Source organism: Humulus lupulus, chromosome 6 (genome assembly GCF_963169125.1).
Source record: "Humulus lupulus chromosome 6, drHumLupu1.1, whole genome shotgun sequence".
NCBI lineage: Eukaryota > Viridiplantae > Streptophyta > Magnoliopsida > Rosales > Cannabaceae > Humulus > Humulus lupulus.
The window spans coordinates 10567366-10590064 of NC_084798.1; the positions used below are offsets into that span (position 1 = coordinate 10567366).

General features: G+C 35.8%; 3 protein-coding genes and 1 long non-coding RNA gene across 4 annotated transcripts; 1 reads left to right on the plus strand and 3 right to left on the minus strand.

Annotated features, from left to right (window-relative positions):
* Positions 1-76: 76 nt before the first annotated feature.
* LOC133783781 (receptor-like protein EIX2) lies at positions 77-1482 on the minus strand. The gene is made up of 2 exons (XM_062223412.1): positions 354-1482; positions 77-253 (listed from the first exon to the last, which is right to left on the minus strand). Exon 1 carries the CDS (start codon positions 1477-1479, stop codon positions 415-417), a length of 1065 nt encoding a protein of 354 aa, XP_062079396.1. The 5' UTR covers positions 1480-1482; the 3' UTR covers positions 77-253; positions 354-414.
* A 14-nt stretch (positions 1483-1496) lies between these two features.
* LOC133784681 (receptor-like protein EIX2) lies at positions 1497-3210 on the minus strand. Its single transcript, XM_062223968.1, has 2 exons — positions 1617-3210; positions 1497-1522 (listed from the first exon to the last, which is right to left on the minus strand). The coding sequence occupies exons 1-2, from the start codon at positions 3208-3210 to the stop codon at positions 1497-1499; spliced, it is 1620 nt and encodes a 539-aa protein (XP_062079952.1).
* Positions 3211-4791: 1581 nt separating this feature from the next.
* LOC133784682 (uncharacterized) lies at positions 4792-5744 on the minus strand. The gene is made up of 2 exons (XM_062223971.1): positions 5706-5744; positions 4792-5505 (listed from the first exon to the last, which is right to left on the minus strand). Exons 1-2 carry the CDS (start codon positions 5742-5744, stop codon positions 4792-4794), a joined length of 753 nt encoding a protein of 250 aa, XP_062079955.1.
* A 2858-nt stretch (positions 5745-8602) lies between these two features.
* Positions 8603-12373, plus strand: LOC133783782 (uncharacterized). The gene is made up of 3 exons (XR_009870957.1): positions 8603-8697; positions 11451-11538; positions 12075-12373. It is a non-coding gene; the product is annotated as an uncharacterized LOC133783782 (long non-coding RNA).
* Positions 12374-22699: the final 10326 nt, after the last annotated feature.

The following is a 22699-nucleotide window of genomic DNA, read 5'->3' on the forward strand; positions in this document are numbered from 1 at the left end:
GAAAAACTTCACACTGAGACATATTTATTATTTCAACTCTGTAAGCCACATGTTCAAGAAACTAATATAACTTTTACATTACATTATCGTGTCTATGAAACTTATAATGTAGCATAATGGAAAAACTTCACACTGATACATATTTATTATTTCAACTCTGAACGCTTCAAACCATCTTAAAGCCGCTAGCTCCACCTCATTTGATGTAAGACCAACAGCATTGCCCACGATGAACAAGTTCTTTATTAATACACTAAAACTCCAACAAAAAAATATCAAATCAGAAAAAAAATAATATATACTGAAGGAAAAATAATAAAAAGTTTACAAGGATTGCAATCGAGAATTAATACCTTATTTTCTGTTAGCTAGAAAACCTGCTGTTCACCTTCACTGCTTTGACGAAAAATGGTGTCATCCATGTAGAACCAATTTCACTTTATTTAAGAATTGGAAAAAGGCTAGTTTCCAAGAAATATTGAACAAAAAATAACCAGAAACTCCAGCGAACCCAACTCCAAATCCAGCTCCAAATCCCATTTGAAGCCATGACATGTCAAACCATTCTTTACCACCATTAACAACACTATCACCAATATTAGATGAATGATGTGAGTTACACTCGGAGCATGAGTTTGGTAGAGGATTACCACAAAGCCCAATGTTTCCGATGAATGAAGAAGCATTAAAGCTTAGCAGTTGAGTGGTCGTAGGGATTCTTCCTGAGAATTTGTTATTTGACAAATCCAGGTTGGCCAAAAAAGATAGCTTCTCGAAGCTTGTGGGAATTGTACCTGAAAGATTGTTGTTGGAGAAATCCAGTGCTTGTAGGTTGCTCAACTTACCAATCTCCCTTGGAATCGGTCCATATAAATGGTTCCTTGATAAGTTTAGTTGAACCAATTCAACCAGACTTGTCAGTTCCTCAGGTATTTGACCAGAGAGTTTATTGCTTGACAGATCGATGAGTTTCAATAACTGCAAAGTTTTCTGAAACTGGTAATATCTTCCTTTCCACATAATTGTTGCTTCAGCTATATCATCAAAATTATAGACCATCGTACCAGACCTCCTCTTGATAACATACATATGGGTAAACACCATCTTTTGAGTACTATTATCCATCATATTTGTAAACAAATTTATGCACGAAGGAATATCTCCAGACAGATCATTCATTGAAAGGTCTAAAATTTGAATGGAACGAATGTGACATAAATTTGATGGTATACTTCCATAAAATTTATTTGATTTAAGGACCAGGATGATCAAATTTGTAAGTCCTCCCCCCATCCATGTTGGTATTTCTCCTTCCAACGAATTCTCCGCCAAATCAAGAAACTGAAGATTTGCACAATTCTTCATTGACGAAGGTAAAGCTCCCGAGAAGTTGTTGTGCCTCAGACTTAAATACTGAATTTTATTCAAAAAGCCCATTGAGCTTGGGATCCCTCCAGAAAAATTGTTGTCGTTTAACATGAGAAGCTTCAAAGACTTCAAGTTCCCCCAACAGTCAGGGAGGCTTCCGAATAACAAGTTATTATAAACATTAAGAACTTCTGTTTTGTCAGACACTGCTTGACAAACAAAATCTTTGATAGTAACAAAGCGATTACCAGAGAGATATAACACTTGCACACTAGACAGATAGTGTGGGATTGGGCCATGAATTTGATTATTGCTTAGATATAGAATCATCAGTTTGGAAGCATGGTTGGAAAACCAATCAGGAATAACATCATCAATTTCGGTGTGTGAAATATCAAGAATAGAAATATTTGTTTGGTTTCGAAGCCAACTGGGAAACTGAGGACCTAAGTTGCAGGTATTCAACTTAACGGAGAGTAGGTCGAAGGGTGGAACCCAAGCGGGATCGAATTTCAATGTTAACATGTTCTGAGATAAGTAGAGTTCCTTTAGTTTGGAAAGTTTACGGAAGTGAACTTCAGAGACAAGGCCAGAGAAATCGTTATTAGAGAAATCAAAATCCTCGAGATATTGGAGCTCACCAATACTTTCAGGTATAGTGCCATTGAACTTGTTACCATTGGCAAGCAATACTCTAAGGTCTGACAACACTGAAAGATTGGTCAGTATGGGTCCTTCGAGTTGGTTGTCAAAGATGCTTAAATATTGTAGACGGGTCGGTAATGTATTTGAATCATCAGGAAAAGAACCTCTCAGGTTGTTCCCACTCAGATCCATAATATACAATGAGTTTCTAGCACAACCATTGAGGCTTTCTAAAACATCACCGAGCGTTGTGTTGAATTTGTTGTGTTCCAACTCTAGAAACTTAAGACTGCAAAGATTCCCCAACGATTTTGGAATTCCACCTTCGAATTCATTGGACGACAAATCAATTGCCTTGAGATATCTCATGTTTTCAAAAGAATTTGGCAGAATTCCTTTAATCTCACTATCAGATAGTTCAAGATTAACGAGACTGGTGCTGATATTGAGCAACGAAGGAACTGTTGTGGGGTGTACGGAACTCTTCACAATGAAAAGATCTGTGAGAGAATTAGAGGATGAATTGGAATGCGAAAGAGATGAGATATCTACTTGTGGTAATACACAATTAGACAATGCCAAAAGTGATAGAGAGGAGGCTGTTTTAAATGATTGAAACCAATTTGTGGCTCTGGTCAAATCAGTATTTCCAAGCCCAAAGTGTTGAAGAGAATTGAGATGAGAAAGCCATTCAAGACTATTACCAATCAACTGACCATAACCAGGGGCACCGTAAAGATCGAGGTACTCTAACCTCGTCAGATTCCCAAGTTGGGAAGGAATGATTCCAACAAAGAGATTATATGAAAGGTCGAGATATGTGAGTCTAGACAAAGAGCCAATGAACTCGGGAATGTTAGTAAAATTATTGTTACTAAGATCCAAGTAGCTCAAATGTTGTAACTCAACCAACGAAGAACCAATTTGACCACTCAATATTTGTTCATTAGATTCAGCACGAAGATCAAGAGCAGTAATATGATGAGTTGAGTTATCACACCTGATTCCTCTCCAAGTGCAACAATCTCCGCCGGTGCTTGCCCAGGATGATAGAACGTTGTATTCGTCGACAAGGCCTTGCTTAAAGACTACAAGGGCTTCTCTCTCCTTCTCTATGCATTGTCCATCAACACTGCTGCTCGTACTCCATACATGACACGTGGCTACGACAAACAGAAGAACAAAAACTCTGATCATTGTGATCGTGTTAAGATATTAATTGGTTTAGTGCAAATTTAACTGCCATATAAATATATATAGATATATAATTTGGGGACCACACGATTGACGACTAATTATCTTTGGACGACTCATTATTAGTCTTATTGTAAAGTAAACACCTTTAATTGTGTGGCTAATCTGTTGCGTACAAACTCTGTCCACAAAAGTAAAAGTTACTCCATATATATATATATATATTAAACATTCTCTCATCAACCATCCATGCAAACACGAGACTTTTTTCTTTAAATATGTCTAATACTTATTTATATTCTAATGAAATCATAAGGATATGGGTTTGAATATATAAATAACAATATGGGAAAACAGCTCGATAACTTCCAACTTTTAATATTAATTAATAAAAATAGCTACAAAATTTATTGAATTCATTTTTACCAACTTTCAGAGGTAAACTTACCAAACTATCCTCTTTTTATACACTTCAAAAGCTTATTTCATGGTTTCGGTGAGGATATAACTATAAGTTTGTTAAAAAAAATCTAGTATATATTCAAACATTTTAAAATGTGGCTAAGCAGTTTCTGTAAACTGGGTATGGAGTCTAATTTCCCCTAATAATATTGGCATCGATCCCACATGAATAAGTTACTAATTTTATAACTAGATATCTATTGGTTACTTTTTTTTTTTTGATCAAGGAAATTTTTCTTTCATTAATCACAAACCCATTACAAACACACAACCTCCCTCAAGGAGAAAGCACCAGCAACATTACAAGGAACATATTTTCTTCACAAAGATTCTCTCATTTTCTTTCATTTTCTTTTGAGTAAAGCAACTAACTCTATAAACTATATCTCTTCTTATCATGTCAACTATAACATTCACTCTATATGAGCATCTATTAAAAATACAAGAATTCCTATTTTGCCAAATATAATAAAGTGTTGCTGAAAACACTGCTGCCACAATCGCTGCCTTAACACCATTTCTCATATCTTCAATCCAACGGGTCCAATCATTGAACCGAAGAGGCCAAGCACAGCCAACCCAAGCTTGGATTTGGTGCCCCACCTGCTGAGAGAAATGACAAGTAAAAAATAAATGGTCATGGTTTTCTTCAGTCTAACCACAAACCGGGCAAAGGTAGCTGTCAAGATGCAAGAGCACCCTTTGCAAGTGATCCCGAGTTAGCAAATTGTCATTCACCGCTTGCCAAATTATAAAACGATGGTTTGGCACACTCATCCTATTCCACACAAAATGATGATACTTGACTTGATCTTGGTAGATAATTCTTTTATTGAACATACCAATTTTGAATGTCCCTTGACTGCCAGCATCGTCTATGTCCTTTTGAGTAAAGACATCTCTAATATGGCAAAATTTACGCCAATACCAACTTGAATCGGCCTTAAGTTGATAATGCCAGAAACATTGGACTTTTAAGTAGACAGTATTTATCCACTTTACCCACAAAGACTCTTGTTGGTGACTTATGGCCCAAATATATTTAGCAAGCATAGCCTTGTTCCATTTTGCTCCTTCACCAAAACCCAAACCCCCAAGAGCTTTTGGCAAGCAGACTTTGGACTACGAAGCCAGATGAAAGCTGCTTCTGGTACCATTGTTACCCCACAGAAACCACAAGCAAAGTTTATCAACCTCTTTTACTATACTTTGTGGGAGCAAGAAGATATTCATCCAGTAGTTCCGCAAACCCAATAGGACAGAAGTAATGAGTTGAGTCCTCCCTGCATATGAGAGATGTCTACTAGCCCAAGTGTGAAGCCTTAGCTTAATTTTTTTTAGGATCACATCACAGTCTACCGCTTTCCATTTTGTTGGCCTCATAGGAACCCCAAGGTATTTAAGAGGAAATGTTCCCTCTTCAAACTGCAAAACCTGAAGCAAACTAACCTTGTCTGTATTCGGAACACCTCCAAAGTAAACTTGTGATTTGCTTTGATTAGTCTTCAACCCAGTACTACGGCAGAAGTCCTCAAAAATCTGTTTAACACACTGAACTGAGCCTTTATTGGCTTTACAGAAGATTATTAAATTATCAGCAAAACAAAGGTTTATAATCTTGAGGCTTTTACACAAAGGATGAAACTTGAAATCATGTTGTGTAGCCCCTAGCTGAGGCAACCAGGTGAGATATTCCATAACTAGGACAAACAGTAATGGGGATATAGGGTCTCCTTGACGAAGACCCTTAACACCTGAAAACCCCCCTGTAATTTCCCATTCATCATGAGTACATAAGAAGTGCCCCGGAGACACACCATCACCCAATAAATAAACCTGGTAGGAAATCTCAGACTGATCAATAGCCTCTCCAAAAAGCACCAGCCAACCGTGTCATAGGCTTTGCTTAGGTCTATCTTCAAGGCACACCTCGGGGAAGCATTTCTCCTATTATAATTCTTGATCAAGTCTTGAAAGATTAAAATATTATGAGGTAGAGATCTCCCTTTTATAGAAGCACCTTGATTCTGACTAACCAGATCAGGTAGAACTTCCGAAAGCCTACTACATATCATTTTTTAAATGCATTTATATAAAGTATCACTACTACAAAACAGGGCTTTCCCGACACCCAACCACGACAGTCTACTCTGTTAACTGTTGTAATTGCTTAGCGGGACTCTACGCCGATAGTTAAAAACTATAGGCATAGAGACCAACACTGACATCTAATAACTGTCACCGTTGCTTTTGACTGTCGCTATTGACCCCAACGCCGACAGTTAATTCGAGACCAATGCCGACAGTTAAAATGTATCGCTATTAACCCCAACGCCAACAGTTAATAAAAGGCCAATGCCGACAGTCATAAAATGTCACCAAAATTCAAATAAAAAATATAAAATTATAATTAATGAATAATAAACTAAATTATGTAAATATATATTTATAAAATGATATATTTATTAAAAACTTTTAAAACTAGATTTTTTTGTTTTTAAAATTTTCATATTATTAACTTTTGTATTTATAATAATTTTTATATCAAAACTTAAATTTATTATTCTTTAACATATTTATAAAATTAACTATATTATTCTTTAACATATTTATAAAACTTGTATTAGTTAAAAAAGAGTTGTTTTATTAATTGAAAAAATATTGTAAAAAAATTAATGAATAGTATAATTTTAAAAATAAACTAAATTATGTAAATATATATTTATAAAAATGATGTATTTATTAAAAACTTTTAAAACTAGATTTTTTTGTTTCTAAATTTTTCATATTATTAACTTTTGTATTTATAATAATTTTTATATCAAAACTTAAATTTATTATTCTTTAACATATTTATAAAATTAACTATATTATTCTTTAACATATTTATAAAACTTGTATTAGTTAAAAAAAGAGTTGTTTTATTAATTGAAAAATATTGTAAAAAAATTAATGAATAGTATAATTTTAAAAACAAACTAAATTATGTAAATATATATTTATAAAAATGATGTATTTATTAAAAACTTTTAAAACTAGATTTTTTTGTTTCGAAATTTTTTATATTATTAACTTTTGTATTTATAATAAATTTTATATCAAAACTTAAATTTATTATTCTTTAACATATTTATAAAATTAACTATATTATTCTAACCTATTTATAAAATTTGTATTAGTTAAAAAAAGTTATTTTGTCAATTGGAAAAATATTGTAAAAATTGATACTAAATTATGTATATATATATAAAAAAATGATTTCAGGCACCAAATACAAATTTCGCGCGAAACCAAATAAAAAACCAACAAAAAAAATTTCATTTCCCTCTCTACCTTCTTCTTATTCTTCCTCTCTGTCACACAGAAACCCACTTTCAGACCCATACTCGGACGGAAACCCCAAACTCGAAACCCCAACGGAGAGACCCAAACCCAACGCTTGTCCTCTCCTCTGCAATATCCCTCTCCCTACGCCGAGCGAGCCTCCTCTGCAATCTCTCTCCATACAACTCTCCTCTCCTCTGCAATCCAACTGAAACCAGGCGAACCAGATGCAAACCACGAGCTGATCTCCTAAAGCGGAGCCGAGCCCAGATGCCTCTTCCCTCCCTAAAGTCTTGCCCAGATGCCTCTTCTTCCCTAAAGCCGAGCCGAGATGATCTCCTAGCTTGAACCCAAACCGACGTTCAACTTAACTCCATTCTTGAACCCAAACCCAACGCCGAGGCCATTCACATCTGGTACGTATATATATTGTTTATATATATATATTATGAGTCTCTGTATTTTATGAGCCTGTTCAATCTGTATTTTATGCTTGATCTTCTTCAATTTTTCCGATCCACTGAATCCAACATTGAAAGGGTTAGCTAGCTCAAAACTTTAATCACTTTATAAAGTTAAGTTCTTTTGGGGGTTTTGTAGTGAAGGGTCACTACTACATGTGGAAGAAACTAAATGAAATTCTGAGATTTGGGTTTGGAAATTATGAAATTGTTTAAATTTTAGTCGATTTTCATGATAATTAAAGCTTGAATCTTTGGAAATAAAACTAGAAAATAGTATACTCAAATGGGTTATGAACCATGTTGAAAATGAAAAGAATTTCTGACTCTTTTGATGTTGGGCAGGTGATTTTCGACTTCTGATTTTTGGCACTTTTTGCAGTTTCAGGTTTATTGGCTGGTTCCCTCTTGTGTTTTCTCAATGTAATTTCTCTTCTCTACAAAATTATTGAAATACCATAGCCATTGTTCAATTCATTTTAGTTATATTTAAGTATAAGTTATAGTGATGAACGTAAGTGTACTTGGTACTATATATAGTACATGAATACTCAGACTAGATTCAATCTTTGCAGGGTTGCATTTATATTGTTGATGCATGTAAATTTTATTGGAGAAGTTGTGATAAAGGGATTCACACTGGACAAATGGTTATGCGGCTAGTTGAAGCAGTTGGTAACTTTTCAACAGTTCTTTCCTTATTCTCTCAGTGTGTATGCAATTATGTACTAAAACACACACACACACAAGCACGTAGAGGAATCTGGATATACTAAGATTACCTTGCGAGGGGCCACTAAAGAGGAGTGTATTACCATTATGCGAAAAATGGATACATGTAACAAGTCCGAGTGGTTGTTAAATGGTAATGTTTTAGTTTTCATCAAAAGATAATTTAACAGTTTTTGAGTTTTGAAGCTTGGAAAAATACTGGATATATGTAAGGTCTAATTTAGAATAATGATTTTTTATGTTGTATTATCATATGGGATCTTGCTCTTCCTATTAGATTAGGCTCACTTTTTGGTTCATAGTAATATATAAATTATATGCCACGTTTTGTGAAATGTATCTTCTTTCTGGTTTGTGCTATATAATTAAAGGAAATGCAGTATTATAAAATTAACAAGCAAAATTCAAGCAAACTAGTTGCAGCAAATGACACGATACTAATCAATATACCTCGTTATATCATACTTTTTTTGGTCTTCTTGCTGATTGAACATAAGGCCTGTACCTCGCGGTAGGTATCATCTTTCTGAGGTAGTCGAGTAGGTAACAAATGCATGCCATCTTTAAATATGAACAAGGCTGCAGTAACGTTGTACCCAAAATAAAATATTTTTCATTTTGTTCCAGTCTCTAGTAGCACTCGGCTGTTATGTGGTCTTGGCTCAGGTTACTTTTATGGGCTCTGAAAGTTCCTTGTGATTGTTTAGCATACTTCATTTTTTAACAACTGGAAATTTGGTTGAAAAATATGACCTTATTCTAACCTCTTTACCTGGGCACTGGTTTGAAACTAGTTTCATCGAGCAATGAAAAAATGTATGAAATTGTCTCTGAAACATTGTTCATTTCTTGTTCATATTTAGGTGGTTAGATACACAATGGTGGCATATGTAATTGAATATGAAATTATGAAATTGAATATGCTTTTGATGTTTCTTTGGAAATAATGTTTAGGGTTCAATCTGTGGTAATATGATATTATTGTTGTAGTTGGCATATGTAATGTTTGATAAAATTACTGTGTGAATAAATGGTATGTAATTTGAATAATTGCTTGATAGTTTGGTTGTGATACATGGACGAAGACACTTGGTAAAGATTATCAAACTCATTTACCTACTTTATAGTTATCAAGATGATTTATAATTACATATGGATATGCTTTATGGATCATTAGAGAGTTGTGTTATGTACTGTTGATGCTCAATTTTTATTTGTCTAACTAAAAACCCATGTTTGTGAATTAATCAATTTATCTCAGTTGCTGATTTTGATCACAACTTTCCATGTTTCTCACTACTGGAAGCATGTTCTATTTTGGATATACAATGTCTTTTCTATAATTGTTATTGCAATATCATTTTTTTCTTTCAATAATACGTTTGGTTGATTTTAGATGCTTAAGTTTTCTGATGGATTTGTTTAGAATTGCTTAAACTCAATTATATTTAGCAATGCAACTTTTCTCTAAGTTTACTACCATCTTGAAGGATCTCAATTGTTTTGTAACATTGCTTTTGGCTTTATGTTTAGAATTTCTTAGACTCAATTGCTGAATATTTCTATTTTCTTTGTAAAATCAATCAAGCTTTGTAAATTTCCATCTTATTGCTCCACTGGGTTGGATTCCTGAATATTTTGCAAGTGAGATATTCTATGATCAGAAAAGTTGTAAAAGTGCATATGTGCATATGTGGAAGAGATTGCTTACTTGAATTTTAGCAGAACCATCATCATTAGCATAATTCTCATTACTTTCTTTCATTTTCTCACCAACCTGTAGAGTAGGAACATTCTATATTGATGAAAAAAATGAACTTTTAATAAAAGAATCTTGATTATTGTCTAGCTTCACATTGCTGTAAATGCATCTCAATCAATGCTGATTAATCTTCTTGAGTAATAATTTCTGTGCTTGCAATATGTGACTGAGAGAGTTGGTCTCTTTGGCTACTTTATGTAAACTATACACCTATTGCTTTAGAACAATTACGAGGAGCATTACATTGGCTCTTAAATTTCAATATGTCAAATTATATATACATACACACATACATATATATATATATTTATATAAGATAAGCTTATGCACTTTTACTATTTGTCCTTTTATTAGTCATAGAATTAGAACAACATGCATGAATGGTGCAATTATTTGGCATTCCAAATAAAAAAAAGACCAGTAAATCAATATATGTGACAGAATATTTACAAGTAATTATTCTGCGAACCTTCTTTTACTCTATAAGCTACCAAGCTAAGTAAGATAATATATTTATATAATAGCAACAAAACAATAATAATAATGGTAATAATATATACATATATAATAAAGCTATGCTTGATTTTGCTTCCTTGACAATGAAGAGGAAAAACTATAGATAGGGGAGAGGAGGACAAAATTAAGCAGAAAGAAACGCAAGAAGCAATGCTATCAAAACTTGTTCACTTCTCGTAGCACATTTTGTCCATGTCTCCCCCATCTTAGTTGATATGGTTTAAGTGCATGGTGTGTATATTGTTCTTTCACAACAGTCCCATCTCATGTAAAGCTTATTCAATTATTCATATACAGTCAAACAGAATCACTATGCTGCTGATTTAGTATTATTATTTTAGAAAGTAAATGTTGACAGGGATTTAAGCATAAACTTATTACTCTTTTATTTATTTTATTTCATGTTTTTGAAAGGCTCTTTGGGATAAAACTCTTGAGCTCAGATTTTTGCTTCAAAAAACAATCTAAAGTTCAAATAGATCATTTCAGGTATGTTTTAATGGTTAAAACTTATTAATTTGAATTCTAATTGTTTAAAAATTTCTAAGGTATATTCTTTTTAAAATTATACAAGTGTATGTTAGAGGAGTTTGAATATCTTAAATATTCATCCATAGTGAAGTAGATTCTGGGATTATAATTGTGTGTTGCGGTGATAATGGAATGTTGAGAACTTGCATGTCTTAGTGAAGTAGGTTCTGTGACATATGTACTGTTGTGGGTGGCTTTGATTATAGAAGCCTACCCAAGTGTACGCTTGGTTTTTTTTTTTTTTTTATAATTTATATCGATCATTTTTTGTTGCTCTGATTTGTTGTGTTTAGTTCTTTGTTGTTTCAGATTTGTATTTGAGCTAATTTAAATTGTGTTGCTTATCCAAGCTAATTGTTGAATGTATTTTTGTTACTGCTTTAGTTTGATCTTTTGGGGAGTTTTTTTTATGTGTGGAAAAATGTTAAAGATGTTAAGTGGGATCTTGTTTGCAGGTTTTCTTCTTTGGAACCAAACAAGGCAGCGTTTGATTGGGAATAAAAATTCTGATAACTGGCCACTACAGCGAGATCCCAAATTAAGGTGTGATTTTATGGTTTGTACAATTTGTGAATTACTCAAATCTACCTCTATATTTGCTCGATTTTTGCAAATTACTCAGGGGATACTTGTAACTGCTGGTCTTATTTTTTTAATCAATTCTGTTTTTGTGGTATCTAAAATTGTCTTTGAAACATTTGTTTAAATAAGGGAAATGGAATTGTTTAAAAGTATAGTTGGTTAAAACAAGAAGGAAAACTATCGTTGTAACAAATTATAAGCTACCAATAATGTTAGGGGATAACTTTTTTTAGACAGAATTGTTGTTATTTCAATAAATAACTAACTTGAACAAACTCACATTATTACAATTCATATGTATATACTTATGTAATTCAATGTACCAATATTTGTAATAATTACCCTTTGTTTGGATCTTGAAGTTTAAGAGGGAGACCATTTATGAATTGGTTTTGAGTTGAACTTCACTTCCAATTTTGATTGCTATTTATATTTTATATGCCTTGTATTATTTTTATAAATGATGGAACACTAAATAGTGTTTTTATACCTCTCAGCCACACCCTCGCGAAGTCACCACATCTTTCCCTCACTCACGGCCTTACCTCAATCCTGGCATGTGCTTCGCCATTGGCATGCTCGTTCGTGTTTAGCACACGTAAGCTCCTTTCTATTTCCCTTTTGTTGAGTCTGAACATGATGTTGTTTTAAAATATATTTTACTATTTATGAGCTGTTAATAATCCGAAGAAAAAAAATAGGTGTTAATAATTGATTCTTGGACTTGTATATGAATCTACTGTAGCTTTCTCACTTTTCTGAATATTGCAAGGCCTCACAATCCTGGCTTCTATACTTAATTGTTAATTGTTATAGACCTATGTACTTCAAAGTTTTAATATTTTTCTTGAGAAACTATTGTGCTTTGTATTGAATAAGAATCAATACAAATCTATAAATATGTTTGAGATTGTTGAATACGTGGCTGAGATTTTGTGTTATTGTATACTTTATGTTATATGCATTCTTTCTTTGTTTAATTAATATATAATTTGTGTTTGAGGGGCTTGGTATTTACGAGGATGCCCAACAGAGACTTTGAAAATTGGACTGGAAAATAAAATTCAAACTTTGAATCTTTAGGGATTATGTTTTATGGGGTATAGAACTATATCTAGTGAAGTGATTGATTTCGATATGTGTTTGATTATGGTTCTTTGATTGAAAAAATGTGTTGAATAACCCATGTATTCTTGAAGCATTTTTGGAGTGATTAGGAGATACAAATTCCATTGCTAATGTCAAGTGGTTGGTCATCTGTTTCAAGTCTGAAACAAACTAGTTAGTTGCGGCTTACAAACATTGTTAGTTTAGAATTTTAAGAGAGATTGTAATTATTTTATTTTAAGCATTTTATATTCTGATTATTTCAGTATTTTATATATGTTATTTCAAAGCATTTTATATATGCTCTATTTCTATAAATAATTTAAGGAATATTGACTACTCTTTCCCAAAGCAATGGCAAGTACATGTATGACTATGCAACTATTTCATTTCTTGCTCAAGTGTTCAAGGTACTTCTCTTAATTTAAAGAACTAAGACTTTTAAATTGAGACTGACAGGTATGTATTCCTTAGTTTAAAGAACTAAGACTAACTACTTAATTCATGAGGCTATCCAGTTTGACAAGAAAAATACAACTTTTATATAAATTATTTTTGTGATTGAAAACCACATTCATCATTTTTATTTTTTCTGCAACTTCAAGTTCTTTGTTTATTTTAGTTTTAATTTGACTTTAATGGTGTTTATTTTGTATTGTAGGCTAAAACTCTACTTGGATATTTAAGGGAACCAAGACAATTATATAAGAGAACCAAGGCAACAAGAAATTCGTCTTCAAGTTGTTGGGTATTATTTTCTTTCTTGCTTGTAAGAATTATGTACATTGAGGATTTGATGTATTATTTACATTGAGAATAATGATTTTTTTATTGAGAATTATAATGAATTTTTATTGAGAATTATTTGGTCTCATAGGGATTTGATGTATTATTTATATTTCAATTAAATGAATAAATGTTGTATGTATATGAATTTTTATTATGATAAATATAATTTTTTTTACAAGTTATGGTAATAATAATTAATTGAGTAATTTTATTATTTAAATTTATATCAAACTTCAATTGTTAAAAATATAATTAAAATTTTAAAAAATATATATCGAAAAATTATTATATATATAAATTTAATGTTACGGCGACACGTATTAACTGTCGGCGTTGCCAGCAACGGCGACAAGTATTAACTGTTGGCATTGCCAGCAACAGCGACACGTATTAACTATTGGCGTTGCCAGCAACGGCGACACGTATTAACTGTCGGCGTTGCCAGTAATGGCGACATCTATTAACTGTTGGCGTAGCTAGCAACGACGACACCTATTAACTATCGGCATAGCTAGCAACGACGACACCTATTAACTGTCGACCTAGCTACCCCTACGCCGGCATAGGCAAATACGACAGTTAGTCGACTGTCGTCATTGCTCAACAGCGACAGTTAAAAACTGTCAGGAAAACCCATTTTTGTAGTAGTGTATTACAGCAAGCTATAGGTCTGTAGTCAACCGCATTGTTAGGCATATCAGTTTTAGGAACCAAAGCTAGGACTGTTTCATTAAGCTCAGCAGGGATCTTCCTAGTGTTAAAAAATTTAAGAAATGCCTCAGAGATTTCATCACCTATGTCCTACCACATAGCCTTGTAAAAATCAGAGCCATAGCCATCAGGCCCTGGACTTTTAGTACCCAGAATGCTGAACAAAGCTTTTTTGACATCAAATTTGCGAAACTTCCTAATAAGCCTCAGTTGCATCTCAATATCTAGACAAGGACCAAGATCTATGCATTGAGAATTAATATTACTTACTGCTAAACTAGTGCTTCCCATATATCCTCTGACATGGTCTAGGAAATGGTGAACAACTTCATTGTAATCATCAATTATAACCCCCTGCTCATTCTGAAATGAGACAATTCTATTCTCCTCTCTCCTTTTCTTAATGCAAGCATGAAAGTATGGGTTGTTGTCATCACCCTTCTGCACCCAAGTTACTTTGCTTCATTGAATCAAAAAGCAAAATACATTGCATGGTGTTGCTGATATCTGGCTACTGCAAAATTTTCAGCTTCCTGAACTGAGATATTCGTTGGGAAAGCTTGAGCTCTATTTAGTCCCAATTGATATTCTCCTTTAGCTTGATGATATCCCTTCTCTACATCCCCAATTTCATCCCTGTTGAATTCTTTCAAAACATGCTTAAGCCGGAGCAGCTTTTTAATCACTCCCTGTAATCCCCTCACTGCCATGGGTTTGTTCCAGTTACTCCTAACAACCTCCTTGAACCTTCTGTGAGCAATCCAAAGAGTAAAAAATATAAATGGTTTAGTGCCCAAATCTCCATGTTTGTGTGTTGTAATAAGGCAGTAACAATGATCAGAGTTAACATCCCATTGACATTCAACAATAGTGTTAGGCAATGCATCCACCCAATTTTCATTAATAAAAGCATGATCAATCTTCAAGTACACCCTTTCACCTCCATCCTACTTATTAGACCAAGTATACTTGGAGCCAAAACTCTTAAGACCAGCCATCTGAATTTGAGCAATCCAGGCAGTGGAGTCATAAATCTCAGCAGCACTTATTGTCTTCCCACCAGCTCTATCATCAAAGTGAAAAACAGCATTGAAATCTCCAACAATCAACCAAGGTTTTTCAGGTAAAGGTGTAGAAGAAAGACCCTTCCATAACTCCAATCTCTCTTCCATGGTATTAAGGCCATAGACAAAAGTGACCAAAAAAACTGTTGGCACACCTGTAATGTTAACCAAACAGTGAATAAACTGCTGGTATTCCATCATGATTTTAACTTTGATAAAAGACTTCTGCCAAATAACTAAAATTCTTCCTTCTGTGACAGTACTGCTATAACAATCCCAGCCAAGAAACAACTTAGCCATCATATCATCAACTTTATCCTTTTTCAATTTATTCTCTAGTAAGGCACCAATACCAACTTTATTGATCTTCAAGAGACTCAGGATAGCATATTGCTTATCTCTCTTATTCATACCCCTTACATTCCAACTAATTATATTGGAGCAGTCCTTCAACCTCTGAGTGAGTTAATTCCTTTTTTCTCTCTTTTCCCCTGTTCCTGAAGAACTTGGAAAGAATTATGTCTTTTTTCTATATCAGTCATCACTAATTTCCCTGTGCTTTTTGAGTTCCCAACTCTCTTAGGAATCTCCCAATTTTCTTTGTTATCATGCTCAGGAGTTAAGAGCTTTCCCTGTGTATTTCCCTTACCTTCATTACCCTTTGAGTCTCTACCCTTGCCACATCTTGTTTCTCTCCAGATTCTTTAGTTACCATAGGATCCCCAGCTGAATCGCCTGATAGTGCAGCAGTCGCCTGAATCTCAGTATCAGTATTCGCTACAATAGTATTCTTTTCAATCACATTCTTCTTTGCCTAGATTTTTGGACCATTTTTCTTGCATTCTGCCATGTTATGGCCAAATCCCTTGTAATTACTAGATTACTAGATTACTTAATTACTAGATTTGTTAGGTTACTATTCCAAGTTTGATTTATATTACCAATATGTTTAAATTATGCCTATTAATGCATAACCATGCCAAGTTTTATTTATGCTACTAAAATGTTTTAATTATGTCTACTAATTACTTCTATTCTAGTGAAAGCATGAGGATTGATCTTTTAATACACTTAAATAATATATATTTTTTTTGGGTAAATCAACTCAATCTTGTATTATGCACAAAACTAATTACAAACACCAATCAATTAATTACATTTGTAACTTTCCCACCCTATTTAAATCAGCATTACTTTATCTTCTTTGCCTTCATACAGGAAATCCTTTTACAGACATCTATTTTGATTTTCAAAGAAACATTACAAGCCATTGGTACCCTTAGATTCCAATATGCCATGAGAGAAAGAGAGAAGAAAGATGGGAAAATGAGATAGAAGAGAGAGGCTAAGATAGGGAGAAATGAGAAGAGGTGGCTGGCATTATTAGGTTAGAAATGACAAAATCTGGTTAGAAATGAAATGGGCTTCGACCCATATATGTTTTTAATATAAATGCATTTGTGTCAGCGGGGCACTGACGCAAATGAAAAGGTTTGTGATAGTGTCCAACTGACGCAAATGCTCCCCTTAATAGCGTCATCGAGCCACAGACGTAAACAATCCCCAATAACGACAATTGTGTTACAACTGACGAATATCATTTCATTTGTGACAATGTCCAACTGCCACAAATGCTAAATCTCGGTCAACCGCGTCAGTCAACTGCATTGACGGACGCGTTTGACTGACACAAAAGTGATATTTTGCTGTAGTGTCAAAACCAGTAAAACACACATTCTATTTTACCCAAACTTGTTTAACAGTGGAATGTCTCTTTTCAGGTCTTTTAAATTTCTCAAAGTATTTGAAATTAAACATGTTTTGCAAGGTAAAGCATTTGAGACATATATGACCTTTAATACCACAAAAATGACAGATAGGTATAAATTTTTTTTTACCCTTTTATGGGCCTCGAAATTTTTACCTGAAGGTATCATTTTTGTTTGTCCAAGAGACCTTTTTGTAGCATCAGATACCTACAAAACACCATCAGAACAAACCAGTAGACATTTTCCCAGCTTTAACAAACTAATTTTTCTCATTCGTTTGAGATCCAGTGTATCCCAAACCAGCATGACTCCTCTGACCATTGTTTTGAATATCCTAAAAAAATGAATAACCTAGATTTAACATTTTTAAATTTCTTTTTATGCTTTCAAGTTTTTTTTTTCAATCAATTATTTTGTTCTTTTTCAATCACAAGACTCGGCTCAAAATTTCTGTTACTAATTTCAAGCTCATTATTTTTTTCAATTAAATTTTTGATAGTCTTGGTCATTGATCAAATTTCACAACATACATCCAAACATTTACCATACAGTTCCTTGTACGTTTCAGCCAAGGAATCTTCATCCAATTTTGATTCATCATAATCAGACTCTGCTTCAACAGAAAGCTCCTTTTTCAGATCACTATTGTTTACTTCCTTACTTCCTTGCAAAAAGATTGGCATACTAGAAAAAGTAGAAGTTAAAGCAACATTTGACAATTCATTATCGCTACTATCTGAATCATCATCACACCAAGTCACATTCAAACCCTTTTTATTCTTTTTCAGAGTATTAGCACATTCAGATTGAATATGTCCCAAACCCTCACATTCCCAATATTGAATACCTTTTTTATTGCTAGAAACAAGTTGTAATGACTATTTTACCCCAAAAAATGGCTGCTGATGACGTGGAAAGGATTTCTCACACGTGGTAGAAGTGTTGTTCGACTATCGACCAGAAGCATATCACTTCGTTAGGCTTAATTTTTAGATACGGCCAGTCTAGTTGTATAGTTTGTTTTATTTACTTATAAAGTTGTAGTCTTATAATAATGGCATGGAATATTTCCTTATTATGACCTTGATTCACGATTATTAAGGAAAGATATGGCCCATTGGCCCATATAACCCTCCTTGAGCCTATAAATATGCGTGAAATAGCTCAAGGAAGGGACTTTTGATCCCAGAATCTTCTTGCTAAGATAGAGGGAAAGAGAACTATCGTGCAATTATCCATCGTTTCATTGTATTTCTTCCAAAGTTTGTGCAACTCAAGAACCTGAGTTCTTTGATCACGTCTTTGAGATTCAATATTAATAATAGCACTAAGTGGACGTAGGTCATTGCCATTCTTTGGGGCCGAACCACTATAAATCCTTGGTGTTTTCTTCTTTTCCATTGGATTAAATTCTCAATTGTCGTTTTATCTTTTGTCGTACATTTGGCTCCGTGTCGTTGGCCAAATCGAGGGTCAACATTCTGGTGCTTTCATTGAGAGTTTGACGAAAAACTGTGAGAAAATCTAATGGCGAAAACATCCAAGAAGACTGGACAGGCTGCTGGTGCTGCACCATCCCAACCTCCTCCCCCAAATGAGGCCGAGAATGAACCTTATTTGGATTTTTATGAGGAAGAGTAGGATTCCGAAACACTGAGAGCACCACTGGGAGTGTTGCAGGATGAGTTGGCTAATCTAAGGGTCAATCAGGAGAATGCTGCGGAGACAATGGTGCTGCAACAAAGAGAAATAGAACGCCAGCACCAGGAGCTAAGTGAGAGGTAGGCGGAAATGGATCATCGACAGAGGGATGCCATGGCCGCCCTTGAAGCAGCAATTCAACTGGCTAGGAGTCAGGTTGTGCCAACCTCCCAGATAGATCAGCCACCTCAAAGAGGTTCCAATCGTACACCCCACAGAGGCCAACCAGCTGGTCGAGATACGCCAGAAGGAAGGAGAGCCCTTAAAGGAATATGTCCAACGCTTCATGTGAGAAGCAGCTGGAGCCAAGACAGAGGCAATGAAGGTAAGATGATGGCTCTAACTGCTGGGGTTAGGCACCATTCACCCCTCTGAAGTAGCCTAAGAAAGAATGGGGTAAGAAGTACCCAAGAGTTTTTGGATCGGGCTGATCGATATATCAAGCTCGAAGACGCGATTACCAACGAAGGGAAATCACCAACTAAAGACAAGGGGCCCAAGGAAGAACCCACCAAAGCCGCCAATGGGTCGAAAAAGCCCAATGGCAACGACTAGGGCAACGACAATGGTAATGGTAGGAACGGTGGAAAATGGGCGAACAATGAACCCTCAGCTTCTGAGAGTAAATGCCCCAAAGGCAATCAATATGAGCCGAGATTCACCAACTACACGTCCCTTGTCGAAAGCCGAGCTGAAGTCTATCAGGCGACCAGCTCAAGTGTGCCTTACAAACGACCCACAACTATAAGGAAAGATATCTCCAAGAGAGATACGACAAAATTCTGTCATTTTCACAACGACTACAGGCATGACACCAATGAATGTAACCAGTTGAAAGACGAGATTGAATTCCTGATCAGGCAGGGACATTTAAGAAGATATGTGCGAGCTGCAGGAGGGTCTCAGCGAGAGGCTCAAGGTGGCAACGAGCAGGCGCCTGCACGCCAACAATGGCCACCTCTACAACCAACTCTTGTGGCAGGCACTTTACTCACCATCTGCGGAGGCCCACATTTTGCAGGAGACAGTGGGAAGGCAAGGGAATGATATGCTCGAACCCTACACCGCGACCAGGACATCGAGATGATGAGTGTGGAGGATCGAGCACCAAAAAAGGCTCGAACAGAGGAGGAGTTGATAACCTTCTCTGAAGACGATGCCCAGCATGTGTGATTCCGACACTCTTATCCGCTGGTCGTAGACGTACAAATTTCCAACATGATGGTGAAGAGGGTGTTGGTCGACATAGGAAGTTCAGTCAACATCCTGTACAATTATTCGCTAGAAAGAATGAAGCTCTTTGTCAAGGACCTGGAGCCATGCAACCAAATCATTTATGGTTTTTCTGGTGAAGGGCTCGCCCCAACAAGGTCGATTAGGCTTCCAGTTACAGCAGGTACTGCACCTGCTAATAGGACATTACTCACTGCTTTCATAGTAGTCAATTGTCCTTCAGCATACAATGGTGTAATTGGGAGACCAATCCTGGTCGACCTACGAGCGGTCACTTCAATATGACACCTCGCCATGAAATTCCTGACAGACGCAGGGGTAGGATGCGTATTGGGAAATCATCGGGAAGCAAGGGAGTGCTACAACGCCTCGATCACCAAGGCAAAGAAGGTTGTATCGAGAGATGTTCTCGGAAAAGAGTTGCAAGTGGCAATTGATGCTCAGGCCCACTCAGATGATAATGTCACCAAATAGGGCGTTGCCCAAAATACGGAACTGCCTTCAGGAGAAACTATCCTATCATCACGAATAGTACGAGGAGTATTGATCAAAGTCGAGGGCATGGAGCAAGAAGGAGATCTGATAAAGCTAGAGATCAAAGATTTTTGACATTATACTAAGCATGGACTGGATGACGCAACCATCGACTGTTGACCCAAGCAAGTGACGTTCGAAACCCCTGAGGGCCAGAAACTATGCTTTATGGGAAAGGTTTCCGGACTACGGATACCACTTATCTCATCTCTCAAAGCTCACAGGATGATAGAGAAAGGATGTCACACATTCTTAATAAGCGTCATGAATGTGGTATAGGAAACGCCATTAAAGGTTGGAGACGTCCGCATTATAAAGGAATTTCCAGAGATATTTCCTGACGACTTACCAAAGTTACCCTCTACTCGGGAAATTGACTTCACAATCGAACTAGTATCGGGAACCGAGCCTATCTCAAAGGCACCATACCGGATAGCACCTATCGAACTCAAGGAGTTGAAGACATAGTTACAAGAGCTCTTAGACTTGGGATTCATCAGACCGATCCATTCGCCATGGGGGGCACCGGTTCTATTTGTGAAGTAGAAGGATGGAAGCATCCATATGTGTATTGATTACCGTGAGCTGAACAAGGTGACAATGAAGAACAAGTACCCGCTACCCCGGATCGACGACTTATTTGATCAACTCTGAGGAGCGACTGTATTTTCCAAGATTGATCTACGACCTGGTTATCATCAGCTCAAGGTAAGGGAAGAAGACATACCAAAGATGGCTTTTAGGACTCGATACCGACATTACGAGTTTCTAGTTATGTCTTTTGGTCATACCATCGCTCCAGCCGCATTTATGGACTTAATGAACCGTTTCTTCAAGGATTACATGGAGAAATTCATTGTGGTGTTCATTGACGATATATTGGTGTACTCCAAGGATGAAGTCAAGCATGAGGAACACTTAAGATTGACCATGTTGTGACTAAAGGAGCATCAACTTTATGCCAAGTTCAAAAAATGCGAATTTTGGCTATCACAAGTAGCGTTCGTCAGCCACATAGTATCCAAAGATGGAGTTGTTGTAGACCCAACTAAAGTAGAGGCTGTGAAGGATTGCCCAAGACATAAGAATGCGTCAGAGGTTAGAAGTTTTCTCGGGCTAGCAGGCTATTATCAGAGATTTGTAGAAGGCTTTTCTAAGATAGCCACTCCGCTTACCAACTTGACCCGGAAACAACAAAATTTCAACTGGATGGATAAATGTCAAGAAAGCTTCCAGTTGGTCAAAGATAAATTGTGTTCAGCACCGGTACTTTGTATACAAACACCCATCAACAAGTTTTTAGTATACTATGATGCTGATGAAAAATGACAAGGTGATAGCCTACGCCCGAAGACAACTGTAGGAATACGAGCAACGCTATCCAACACACGATATTGAGTTGGCAGCGGTGGTCTTTGCACTAAAAATCTTGCGCCACTATCTTTATGGAGAATGGTGTGAGATTTATACGAACCACAAGAGCTTAAAATATTTCGTCACGCAAAAGAAGCTCAATATGAGGCATCGCATGTGATTGGAACTAGAAAGGCGAATGTAGTTGCAAATGCATTAAGTCGGAAGAGTTACGAAAATCTGGCAGCATTATCCGTAATTGAAAAGCCGCTACAGCAAGAGCTGATTAACGGCGGGATAGAAATAGTCATGGGTCAACTGGCTAACTTATCCATCTAGTCAAGTTTACTAGATGATATACAGATCAATCAAGGGCATGATGACACACTATTATCGCATATGGTTGCAATCAAAGAAGGCAAGACTATGGATTTCTCTATATCAGGTCATGGGTTCTTGAAATATAAGGGTCGGGTATGCGTGCAGAATGAACATGTGATTAAGATGAAGATATTAGAAGAGGCACACACTACCCTATACTTAGTTCACCTGGGGTCTACCAAGATAACTCGCGACCTTAAAGCACTATATTGGTGGTCGGGAATGAAGATATACATAGCAGAATATGTGTCCAAATGCCTAACGTGCCAGCATGTAAAAGAAGAACATCAGTGACCCGCAGGCTTATTACAACCTCTTAGTATACTGGAATGGAAGTGGGAAAACATAGCCATGGACTTGTTACATGTTTACCAAGAACAAGTAAGAAACACAACTCGAATTGGGTTGTGGTAGATAGACTCACAAAGTCAGCTCACTTCCCGCCTGTCAAGACTACGTACACTGTAGACCAGTACACGG

Excerpts from the sequence above, each read along its gene's own strand:
- LOC133783781 (XM_062223412.1), bottom strand. The coding sequence starts at position 1,479 with ATGTTAAACGACAACAATTTTTCTGGAGGGATCCCAAGCTCAATGGGC.
- LOC133784681 (XM_062223968.1), bottom strand. The coding sequence starts at position 3,210 with ATGATCAGAGTTTTTGTTCTTCTGTTTGTCGTAGCCACGTGTCATGTA. Across the intron at positions 1,523-1,616 it reads GCAAGTGTTATATCTCTCTG|CCTCCCTGACTGTTGGGGGA; the intron begins GTAATCGCTTTG and ends GTTATTCGGAAG.
- LOC133784682 (XM_062223971.1), bottom strand. The coding sequence starts at position 5,744 with ATGATATGTAGTAGGCTTTCGGAAGTTCTACCTGATCTG. Across the intron at positions 5,506-5,705 it reads CGGAAGTTCTACCTGATCTG|GTTTATTTATTGGGTGATGG; the intron begins GTTAGTCAGAAT and ends ATTTCCTACCAG.